At 40.2% G+C, this 12,327-nt stretch overlaps 1 protein-coding gene across 2 annotated transcripts in view; it reads right to left on the reverse strand.

The window, feature by feature from the left end:
* Nucleotides 1-12,327, reverse strand: part of TMEM245 (transmembrane protein 245) — a 126,581-nt gene that overhangs the window by 100,840 nt on the left and 13,414 nt on the right. For both annotated transcript variants that reach the window (XM_034761374.1, XM_034761373.1), the window contains exons 2-5: nt 11,947-12,064; nt 10,575-10,676; nt 5,171-5,281; nt 265-480 (exon numbers count right to left, since the gene is read on the reverse strand). In XM_034761374.1, coding sequence (XP_034617265.1) covers nt 265-480; nt 5,171-5,281; nt 10,575-10,676; nt 11,947-12,064 — 547 coding nt within the window. The remainder of the gene's footprint in view (nt 1-264; nt 481-5,170; nt 5,282-10,574; nt 10,677-11,946; nt 12,065-12,327) is intronic.

Below are 12,327 nucleotides of genomic sequence, written 5' to 3' on the forward strand. Positions count from 1 at the left end.
AGAGAAGCATGTTCTCTCTTCTAATTATTAAGTTCATTTTAAGATTTATCAAGTCAGCTAGATACTACAACAGACATTCTGTAACTGCTTATAATTACAAATTAAGTGAATCTGTGCTACAACCACACATAGTATTTTCATAATAGTCGGAGGATAGGCAAATAAAGCATCCACATTTAAGTGTAAGATAAGTAAGAAGTTCTAAAAATCAAACAGTGTTGTAAGTAATATTTTAACTGGCATTATTAAGAACTAGACAATGACCTGCAACAGGTACTGGCAATAACTGCACAATCCAGAGATTCAGCCAGATTTGGACTACGACAATGGCCCATACAAGTGTAACAAAGTAGATATCACTGGTTTTCTTCTTTCTAAGAAAAGCTCCAATCTCAGGCCTGTGTCTGCCACCGGAAGTGGATGAAGAGGAAGAAAACGAAGAGGATGAGGCTTGAGAGGGTTGCCCACTTTCTGCTGTTTCTAGAAAAAGAAGAAGTTATCGCATTAATTTCTACTGCTGAACTGAAAGAGGTTACCTAGTAGATCACCAACATTTACCCTAGGGTCTTAACGGCTAAATGCATAGCAGTGCAATCTTACTTCACCAAATAACCCAACAAAAATAGGGAATGTGTTAAGTTTTCCAGAGGAAAACAAAATCTAAGATGTATACTATACTGTTAGCTATAAAATGAGAAGAGTTTACTGTATTATCCTTATGGCGAAGATGAATAATGTATTTTGTCTAGGAGTTCAATACAATCCAAATGCATGCTCCAGGCTATTTTTAAATCAAAACCCTACACTTCAAAGCACACACACTATACTTTGAAGTGAATACTTCCATCTTACAAATCATTTAAGTATAACGCATGGTGTTCTTTTCAGATACGATCACACTACAATTATACAATATTCATTCTGTGATCTCAATAATATTACCTTGCATGTCATACTTTGTTTTCTTTATGGTATTGTTTCCAAGGATATTAAACAAACAACTTTAAAAATTAGTAGATAACCAATATGTCATTGTATGACTCAGATGACACTAAATGTTTAATTAAGCTTCATCTTCACTAGCTTAAAAGTTAAAGATGAACACATTAAAAATTAAATTTAAGTAGTGCTGACTATTTAACCAGTGTATAATATTTCATTCTGATTAAAATCCCAGTTTACAGAAAATTAGAATGCATTCCATTCCCCCACCCCAACGAGACTTACTGTAAAGCAATGTACTAATATTCTACAAAAGCATTTGTGTGGCTCATTTTTGTTCTTTGACTTTTAGAGATTAACTAGTAGCTTTCGCACACGTGTGATCTGTAAACCCAAAATGGCAGAGAACTTAAAAATCAGATGGTAACAGACCGTGAATCCCAGTGTTGATTGAACCTAGTAATATTCTGAACAAAAAAAGCTCTCAACCATGATAACAGTATCCATCACTTCATACTGACACAAAAGACATTCTAATCTTCAGAGGGACAATTCTGGAATCTTGGTATTAGGACTGCAGGTTTGTCATAGTTGGAAAAAGGTCATGGATACTGTGATTTTCCCATTTGTCTGTGATTTGTTTTATGTCCATAATTTTATTAAACTCACTCCACAGTAGCGGTTTCTGTCCCACAAGGCTGGGCCCACCTCCCAACTCTGGTTGTTGAGACCAGGTGCTGTCAATGAAAGGGTGGCTCGGCCAAACCAGAATGGCACTGCAACCCCCTGCACCAGGTCGCAACGGCCAGAGTGGGGAGCTGGGCCGAGCCTCAGGAGGAACGTAGGGAGGGCTTGCTCTCCAGCAGCCCTCCTCCTCATTCGTGTCACTGTTTATTTAAAAAAAAAAAAAAAAAAAAAAAAAAACACACAAAATCTGTGACTTTCACTAATAAAAATGCTCAAGGATTTTTGATAAAAATGCTGTGACAAATCTGCATCCCTACTTTATGTAGACAGATACTACTGTCAGTGAAATTTGCAGGTGGCTCTTCTGGTTGTAGACATCTGCATAAGAGCCAGGCAACAAAACTGCATCCTACGCTAGTCTACCCACTACGTGGTTCTGTCTTCAACCCCCAACTCAGTGTTCAACAGAACCTAGCCTCAGAGGTGTTGGGAATTGATTTTATTAAGCTTTACTAGCATGAAGTGCCTGGCTTTAGATGATGGGGGAAAAAAAAAATACCAGCAGGGTTCTTGGTTATCTTCAAACCTGATTTTGCACATAATATCACTAACTGGGACTGACATTACTTGAAGAACACTTATGATCATGCAGGAAGACCAGGCCCTAGTTCATCTGAAAAGCTGTACCATGCTGAATAGTAAAAGATAGTTTCCGACTTTGTTACGTAATGTATCACTCAGGCAAAGAATGCAATTCCTCTGCTGGATATTCTATTAAGTCATATTTATCACAATCAGGAGTTTAGCGTCCAAACAAAGTTCTAGGAACTATATTATTTTATAGATTACTGCATGTACACAACTCCTTTCCTCTTACTTTCATTCCCAAACACAATATGGTAAATCTAAGCAATGTTATAGCAGTGGGCAAAACTCCAAACATACGTCAGTGGGAAGAAAGTGCTAAAGCAAAGGGAAAACAAAGGCAAGAGACTTGAGATGATAGCTCCTATAAGTCCTGCCACATGGCTACTTAGCCTATCCATTTTCCCCAAAAAAATATGGCAGCGTTTGCTTTCACTTACCAGAAATTTTAGAAACACTTCATACCGTCGGGAAGGACCCAGTACTATCATTGATGGAATAGAATTTCCACAATATTCAGCCACAAAACAAGGGAAGCACAAATAAAGCTCTGTATAACCAAAGTGCCTTATAGTGTGGTAACAATTTTTTTTAAATTAACATTGTGGGTAAGTGCACACACTAGCAGAAAGCTTGAAGCATTGTTCTTTGACCAACTAATGAAAAGCAACAGTATCAAAATTCAGAAATAATCAATTTTTCTGCAACTAATAAACACCACTTAGCACTAGTAATGTATTTGCAGAGTAGGCACACAGGAGTCTTCATTCTGAAAACTGATGTATACCTGGTGGTTAAGCTTGAAGAATGACTGAAAATTTCTGTAGAATCTTAAACCTCTCATGAAAAACAGAGTTCCAAAGTAGGATGAAAATACCAAGTCACTCTGGATCAACAAAATAAAGTTAAGAAGTGTTTAAGCTTTGCAGTTCCAGAATTCTGAGCCTCAACAACCATGAACATGGCGGAACAAAACCAAGTAGAAATTTGAAAACAGTCAGTTGATCAATAATGATGAACAATGTTCCCAAAGAAGACTGCTAGATCAGTCTGGAAAATTGCTTCCATCAAAAGAAGACAGGGAGTCCCATTTTTTTCCCCTTTCTGACTATAAAGGAAAGTTGACTACAAAATCTACACTGAAAAATGGGGTTATATTCCCAAGAAAGTTACCCAAAGCACATTTATAGAATGTATACCTGCAGCACATGCATGTATATTATTCACAGTTATATAATCTCCAGTGAGAGGCATAGCTAAAGCTTTAAGAATAAAAATAATCTGCCTTAAGAAAACATATTTCCAATCCAGCTTCCAAGAACAAATATCAGATTGGAGTGGAGGAATGTATTGCATTTATTGGCAACTGTTTGACACATGACCAGTAGGCCATCCAAAAATCTAGCTAAATCACTTCTCTCATACTTCCAGGCTTCATAAATCTTTTTTTTTTGGGGGGGGGGGGGGAGGGGGGGGGGGGGGAAGGGGGAGGAGTCACGAGGGGATGAGCAAAACAAAAGATACCACATCCCACACTCAAGGGAAACAGCTGCAAAAGAAAAGAAGACAGCTATAGCCATATTGCTCCAACCTGAAATTTCAAGAGATCTCTTAGGACATTTTTTCCAATTTATTCATGTGAAGAAGTGCTTATCTTTGAAATTTTAGCATGCTAGTCTGAGTGAAGAGGTTACTTTCACTTGGAACAGCATGAAATACTATGAGAGCAGAAAGATTGTCTTTATTTTAAAGATGAGTGTGTTGCTAAATGTTTGAAATCTAAATCTTCTTTGAGTACTATTTGCATTGGAACACTTAAATTAGTAAACGTGTATGTGACTACACCTGTGTATCCATCTCTCTCAGAGTAAGACATCGTTAGACTGCTGCACATCAGTTACTACCTGGTGGTGGAAGTAGCTTTTTAACTTCAATGAAGCCAATGTTTAGCTAGAAGACATTTTATTAATGCCGTGTGCTTGAAATAACCTTACACTGATCTGTATGTTCCATCACATGAAGCATTATTTGTGTGTTGAAACCAAGATCATGTCTTTTAAACTCACTTATTTTTGCAGTAGCTTGAAATTTATTTTTATTTAGGATATTCAAGTTCAAATTTGAGATTAGGGCACTCTAGTCCCATCAGGTCGCTGTGCCTGTTTTGATAGTTCATCCTCAGATGTTGATGGAATATTTTAGTTTCCAGAGAGTTCTGGAGGACTATTATTTTGTCAGCAAAATATTCCATCAAAGGCCTATTTAGTCATTATAGTGATCTTTTGCCCATGACCAAAGAGGCTTTCCACCCCCAAATAATACTTATTGAACCTTCATCTTCTCAAGTTGCTGCTTACAGATTACCTGCAACACAAACCAGATGCAGTTTCAAAGACAGTGTATGCCGAATTAAACTGCAAGAAAAAAACGTTTAGTCTTGTGCCATGGTTGAGCAGATCAAAAGGAAGCCTTTTGCCTCCACAGTACTGTCCACAAAGTCTTGCATTACAAAGCTGCCTCCACTCACACACGAAGCCTAACTTTTTCTTGCTACCATGAAGATATCAAGGGAAAGCAATAAGTACAGCAGGAAATACACCAAGAAAAAGCTCTTTTCACAGAACACTAATTATGAAAGAAAACTTCTCCCTGGCACCACTTCTGCATCTGCAGGTAACAGTTTAAATGACTAGGTCATAAAAATTGTATGTAAAATAGTCATTTACATGTTAATACTGCTGTCTTTTGAACAACTTTTAAACCAGGAACACCAACTCCACAGGAAAAAGTGTGGTAATTTGTGAGTCGGAGAACGTTTTAAAAATTGTTTCTAGTTTCCTCTTGGTTCATGCTTTAAGAACAAATTCAAATATTTTCTTACTGAGTGATCAGTCACCTGAGGGTTGGGGTGAATGTTGCTCATTACTTGACTCATATCCTGTGACAGATATTGCCATGGCAATTGTAGAAGCAGCAATGGAAATCATTTGACCAGGAAGTTCTGTCCCTATAAAAATAAATACACAAGTAAGTAAAGAGTTGGGAAGAGGTTGATTCTTATCACAATACTATTTTTATTTCTGTTGCTCAACATCCAGTTTCACTGAAGTACAATTTCAATGAAGTGGATAAATATTCACTTTAATAGTTACATATATTATGTAGACCCAGTGTGATCATCTTGTGATGTTTCACTCCATATTCTTTATGAAAATATGCTTCTGATATGAATATGACATAACTGAGAGATACTTTATGCAAGATGGCTCATGTAAGATATCATTGGAAAGGTTATGATTTACCGAATGTGATTATCAAATTTGTATGCCTGTATCATTTCTGTATCTGAAGTTAGGAGTATTAACTATGTATCTGTATTTCAAATGGGTTACTTTGGGTGTCACCCCCAACTAGCCCTTCACGTACAACAATGGAAAAGCCAGACAGGGCTAATGGCCCGTTAGCAAAGACAAGGGACTGTGAAAGAGCTTAGTCTTCCTGTGGACGCTCCAGACAGCTTACGAATAATGGCTGCCACAGCCCTGCAGAGACATGGGTTTGAGTCACCTGGTACTGGACTCACCCCTTGGAATGCCAGTGTTCTTCCACTGGGTGACAAAAGTTTCCTGCCACACACACAAGAGCTATACAAGGCAGGGGAGTGACATCATTGTGGTTCTTCTCTGCCTCCTCCCCAAAGAGACACTGAAAAACACCTGGAAACAAGAACTGAACTGGGGGGGGGAGGGGGAAAGGGTTGAGCCCAAGCTGGAAGGGCATCTAGCTTGTGAGTAATAATATCTGAGGTCTCAAGCTGGAGACCAGTGAAGCTGCATTTCAAGACTTTCTGTAATCTACCTGTGACTATATTTAGGGTGAGAAATTACTATTTGTAACTAATTTCTTTAGTGAAACAAGCTTAGTATGCGTGTTTTGGTTTATTTGCTTAGCAAACAGAACAAAGCAGATTACTCTCTCTTTAACCACTTAAAATTTGCCTTTTGTAGTTAATAAACTTATTTCTTGTTTATAATACAACCCCATTTGTGCATTGCATAATGGGCGGGGGTAAGAGGCTGTGCATACCTTAGTCCATATTGAGGGAGAAGGTGGATTTCATAATATACCTTTGGGTCTGCACTCCAAGGGAGGTGGACACTTGAGTGCTGGGGCAAGTCCCTTAAGCTGAGGCTTCCCAAGGCTGATCTCAGTATCTGTGTCATTCTGCAGTTGGGTGTGGCCCTGCCTGTGTGGGTGTGTGCGCACTGGCGGAGGCTTGATAGCTTGGCTCAGCAAGACAGGTAAAAAGGGTGCCCTGGTTGGCAAAACTGGCTCACTGATATCCCAGCACATCGGGTGGCACCTTGAGGGGTCCAACCCGTCACACATCTATCAATGTGAACTTTTCAAAATTTAGTCTCAAGAAAATGTATGTATTTAATGCCATGGCTGTGGTCTAGAATACTCATGGGGGAATTCTGTGTCACTGAAAAACTCATGTTCCCTGCAGAATTTTTTTTCCCTCCACATAAAATACAGTCTGCTTGAAAGGTGCTGCAATTACACCTTTCACCCACTAGGGGCTGCTATGGCACCAGAACAGAGGGCAGCTGCTCCCACTTTGGAGCAGCCAGCCACAGCGAGGGGAGAGGGAGCAGAAGACACTGCATTCCTAACAGCGCCCTGCCCATATGTCCAAATAAGGAGGCCAGAATATGGGGGGAGGGGGAGACAGACAGCATGGGTCACATAGGGCTGCTGGGGAGATCACAGACTAGGGTTCAGAAGGGCTAGTGTGGGGGACAACTGGGGCAGTGGCTGAATGGAAGTGGGGGTGCAAGCGTGGCTGAGTGAGGGTGAAGGGCTAAATGTGGACGGGGAGAGGGGTGCAGGGTCACATCGAGACAGGGATAGATGTGCCTGACAGAGGATAGGGGTCAACTGAAGTCTGCATAGGGGAGGAGCGCCAACAATCCCTCCATACCCTTGCCCCTAAAAAAACCTGTACCATATTTCTCCCACCCACATCTAACAACCCTCCAGGTTCACTCCCTGCCTCCTTCCCAGCAATTACTTCCCTCTCCTTCAGCTCCTCCATTACCCTGATCTGCACCCCTTCTCCCTGCCTTTGCACTGCTTCTGAGGGGTGCAGGAAATACATTTCTGTACAATAGTTTAAATTAATTTACTCAAAGTTACCAGTAAGAAATCTATTGCCTAAAAAACATTTCATGAATCTTTTTTGTCGTCTGTATTCTTACAGACATACTTGCTGACAGGTACTCTGAAATAAATGACTAAAATAATTGAAACTGTTTTGATTATATTGCTTTATTTTAACAAATAAAATACGCAGAATTTTATAATAGTGTGCAGAATTTAATTTTTTGGCACAGTATTCCCCCAGGACTACCTAGGAAGAGATCTCTCTTTTTGTCAGCCATATCATCTGTGAAATCCAGCTCACCAAAACTGTTCCAAGTGACAAGCAATCTGATTAACCTGAAACCTCTATGGTTAGTAATAAAGTTTAGTGACCAAGAAGAACAGTTTCAGGGGAAACTGTGTCAGAGAGTGCAATAAATCCATATTCTAAGTGTTTTTAGGAGTGCTTGAGCACTGACCACCAGCCAAATGTAAATTGGACCATGTACTGTATCCTCAATGATTAATCATTGCAGCCAACATGAGGAGCTCTCAGTTTCTAGAAACTAGGAACTATTTTGGTACAACTAGTATGCATGAGGGATGACTTCCATCCAGTGGAATTCATAGTAGGAGAAAACAGTTTAATCTCAACTGACATCTACACTTGGATCTTAATGGAAAATGTTGAGTGGAAGAATTCTAAGCATTTGTGGTTACTAATGAGAAACTTAAGGATTGGTAAAATGGTCTCAATAAGTTCCTGCACAGCAACACTTATTTCACTAGGAGGGTTGTGAGGCACTGGAATGGGTTACCTAGGGAGGTGGTGGAATCTCCATCCTTAAAAACCTCTAAGGCCTGGCTTGACAAAGCCCTGGCTGGGATGATTTAGTTGGTGTTGGTCCTGCTTTGAGCAGGGGATTGGACTAGATGACCTCCTGAGGTCTCTTCCAACTCTAATATTCTATGATTCTAACACAGTGTGTGACTCCACAGTACACCAGTTTGACACACAGCAACATCCTGTGTGGGCACTGCTATTGCACAGTACAAGAAGTTCTGGAGTGCAGCTTGGCATCCTACTACTAAAAGCCACACAGGGACTTCCATTGTGCTGTAGCTTCATCCAGACGGCACATAACTTCACAGCAAACTGATGTGCTATCGATTCAAACCCTCAGTAGAGAAGCCCTAGTCTCCCCACTGCCCACCTCCGACATGATTACAGGGGCAGTTAAAGTTGTTGACATACTTTAACAGTGCATTCCATACATTTAAGTGTGTTTCTTTTAAATTTAATCTTAATTGTGAATTTCCTGGGTTTCCAATGCTTCTTGCATACCCCAGACTAACTACACAAGTATTGAAATGTTTTAATCTTAATTTACCAATATGTAGCTCAACCTTAACAAGATTTTGGAATTTTCTTAGGTTCTTCAAAATTATTTGAACTATGAATGCTCTGCTGTGATTTTCTTTATTCTCTAGGGCAGTGGTTCTCAAACAGAGGTTTGAGCCCATGGGGGGCTGCAAGGAGGTGTCAGGGGGTCCACCAAGCAGGGCTAGCATTAGACTTGCTGGGGCCCAGGTCAGAAAGCTGAAACCCCACCGCATGGAGCTGAAGCCAGAGGTCTTGAGCCCCACCACCCCCAGGGCGGAAGCCAAAACTTGAGCAATTTAGCTTCACAGCGGCCCCTGTGGCATTGGGCCCCAGGCAATTGCCCTGCTTGCTACTGCCTAACATAGACCCTGGCTTTTCTATGCAGAAAACCAGTTGTTGTGCCACAGGTGGGCCATGGAGTTCTTATAGCATGTTGGGGGAGGCCTCAATAAGAAAAAGGTTGAGAACCCCCGCCCTAGAGCACCCTGCTGAAGAGCAACAGGACATGATGCGAGTGCAGATCGAGTTCTTTACTCCCTGGAACCTACTGCATACTTCCCAGGGACAATCAATTTGAGGGCAAGGATTCTTTGTTTTCTGGGATTCCCTCCATGTGGATCAGGATGCATTAAGATGAGTGGAAAAGGGAAGTGTTTTCTTTATTTCTCAAGATTCTTTTTCTTTCCTTCAGGTTCTCTTCCCCATCACAACTCAGGGAATTCCTCTCTCCTTTCCACATTTCCTCTGCAAGCTTAAGTTCTCATCTTCAGTGTCCTACCTTTATCTTTGATCTTGGAAGATTTTTAGTCCTTTGGAAACAGACACTAACATGTATGACACTGCCCAGTGTAATGAAACTGGTTTGTTCAGCCTGATCCCATCCCACCCTCTCCGGCCCCAGTATAAGATTAAGGGCATGTCTACACTTACCTCCGGAGCGATCGATCCAGTGGGGGTCAATTTATCGCATCTAGTGAAGATGCGATAAATCAACTGCCAAGCACTCTTCCGTCGACTCCGGTACTCCACTGGAGCGAGAAGCATAGGCGGAGTCGACGGAGGAGCATCAGCAGTTGACCTACCACAGTGAAGACACCGTGGTAAGTAGATCTAAGTACGTTGACTTCAGCTACATTATTCACGTAGCTGAAGCTGCACAACTTAGATCGATTTCCCCACCACCACCACCTAGTGTAGACCAGGCCTAAGACTCCTAAACAATATTTCCCTAGAAAGTCTCCTAGGATTTAAATCTACCCACTGACAAAATGCCTTTGGCCCATGACTGGAGCTCCGAAAATGAACATTTGTGCTGGGAAAACATTAAAACGTATATGAATTAGTAAGAAATAAACATCTTTAATCCTGTATTGCCCCGGTTCTGAGAAAGTATTCTCTTCATATCTTTGTATAAACAACCCAGTCTGCAAGCATATTGGTCACACTAATGAGAAGCTAGAAATGGAACAGAAATTGCAGTTTAGAACAACAGTCTGGATTCTATAGAGTCACTACAGAAACCTAACATTAGTATACTGCAAAATATTTTATTAGATAGAACCGATCAGACTTCAGTTTTAGGAAACATAATCCATGATATTTTTAATTAGCAAAAACTCCTACTTTCGCTATAATAGAGAGTACACATACACAAGTCATATGATATTAAAATAAACTCATGAGTAACCCAAGCAATTTTAAGATTTCAAGTCCTCCATTTTCCATAAGTTTACCTTGGTTGACAGCAGAAGAAAAGTGACTTATTTCTTACCAGAAGACTCCTTTCCGCCCCGTTGCTCATGCAACATGCCCACAGTCATCAGAAATACTATAACCAGAAATACTGGAATCCTCCAAGAGCCGGCCACAGAAGCTGGAAAAAAAATAAGATTTTTCAGCAAAGTTTTTCAAAATTTAATCAAAAATGTTAGTATAATGCAGCCATTCTGAAGAGGGCAGCCACAAGTGGAACCCAGCAATTATAGATAGATATCAGTGTCTAATATCACAGAAGTGTGAGAAATTTTTCTACATCTAAACAAATATTTAGACTTTTATGCATTTCTTTCCATTCTTATGGGACATTTACATTTCTCAATACTCGTTCTAATACCTATTAGTCAGTGTTCTTTTTATTCAATTAGTATTACATTATATTGGATATATAATTTTAAAGTTATTTTTTAAAATAACTTACATTTCAGAATAACTAAAAAACAACTTCCTTTTAGTAGAACTTCTATATAGAATGAGACCAAGGCGTTTTCTTGCTTGCTCTTTTTTTTTTTTTTTTGGGGGGGGGGGGGGATTTGAAGACCAATATTTGTTTGGCTGAAAACTAACCCATAAAGCCACTACATGAGATCTTAAACCACAAAATAGAGTACGTATGGGCAAATTAGTGCAACAGTGCAAAAGAGATGCTGCCTCAGTAAGACATGAAGGAGTGAGCTATGAGCTCTTTTAAGGATATTAGCTTATTATTAAATGTATTAATTAGCTACTGTAATGGCTAGTGAGCCCATACAGTTATGCTATTAGAAAGGCAGAAATAGAACACAATCTTAGAAAAAAAAAAAAAAAAAAAAAAAAAAAAAATTAAGCATCCTTGATATTATCAATATGCTCGGACTGGCTGTAGGAGGAAGAATTTATTTTCATGTTAATTCTGCCTTTTAGACCTTTAATCTTTGTTACTGAGATTCTCTCTCTCTCAAAAAAAAGTTACAGATGAGGGACCAAATTCTCTCCTGTGGCCAGCTCCGTCAAGGAGCTGGTTCTGATCCTTGATTCTAAGGGCCAATCAGCACCTGGCCCCCGCCAGCATTTAGAGCAGTCACTCTAACTTACACCAGTGAAAAAAACGCAGGCAGTGGTACAGAGTTCTTCCATATCCCCACACTGTTCACTACTCCAAGGGGATGGTAGCACAAAAGCTACCTCCTGCAAACTTTACACCAGCGATGAGTTCTCCTGCACCAAGAGAAATTCTCTCCTGGCTATTTGCAGTAAGAATCTGGATCCTTTGCGCCACCTGAGGAGAGCAAAGGGGCTGGATCTCAGTTGAGAATTTAGCCCAAGGTTGTTCTTTGTTAAGCTTCCGAACTACATTTTATACATAAACACAATGATGTGTTACCTACCTAAGTGGAAGAGCAGTATTATCCAGACAGGAATGGAGATTGCTCTTAAGTAACGCTCAGTGCTTGCATTCCACTTGAATGAAATGGTCAACAGATAACCGACAACCAAGGTCCATATCTTTAAAATAAGAAAATACTTATGGGCATACATATGTACTACACATACATCAATATATACATATCCATATTAATCAACAGTTTGGGTTTTTTATATGAACTCCTGCACCTTCGAGAGTTGTCTATCCCAGAGGTTCTCAAATTGTGGTCCATGGACCACCAATGGTCCGCGAGCTCCATTCAGGTGGGCTGCGGATAGCTCCCTCCAAGTTGCAAGCCTGGGTGGCCGCATACAAGAGAATGAAGGGCCATCCACCTAATTAG

Source organism: Trachemys scripta, chromosome 2 (assembly GCF_013100865.1).
Source record: "Trachemys scripta elegans isolate TJP31775 chromosome 2, CAS_Tse_1.0, whole genome shotgun sequence".
Taxonomy (NCBI): domain Eukaryota; kingdom Metazoa; phylum Chordata; order Testudines; family Emydidae; genus Trachemys; species Trachemys scripta.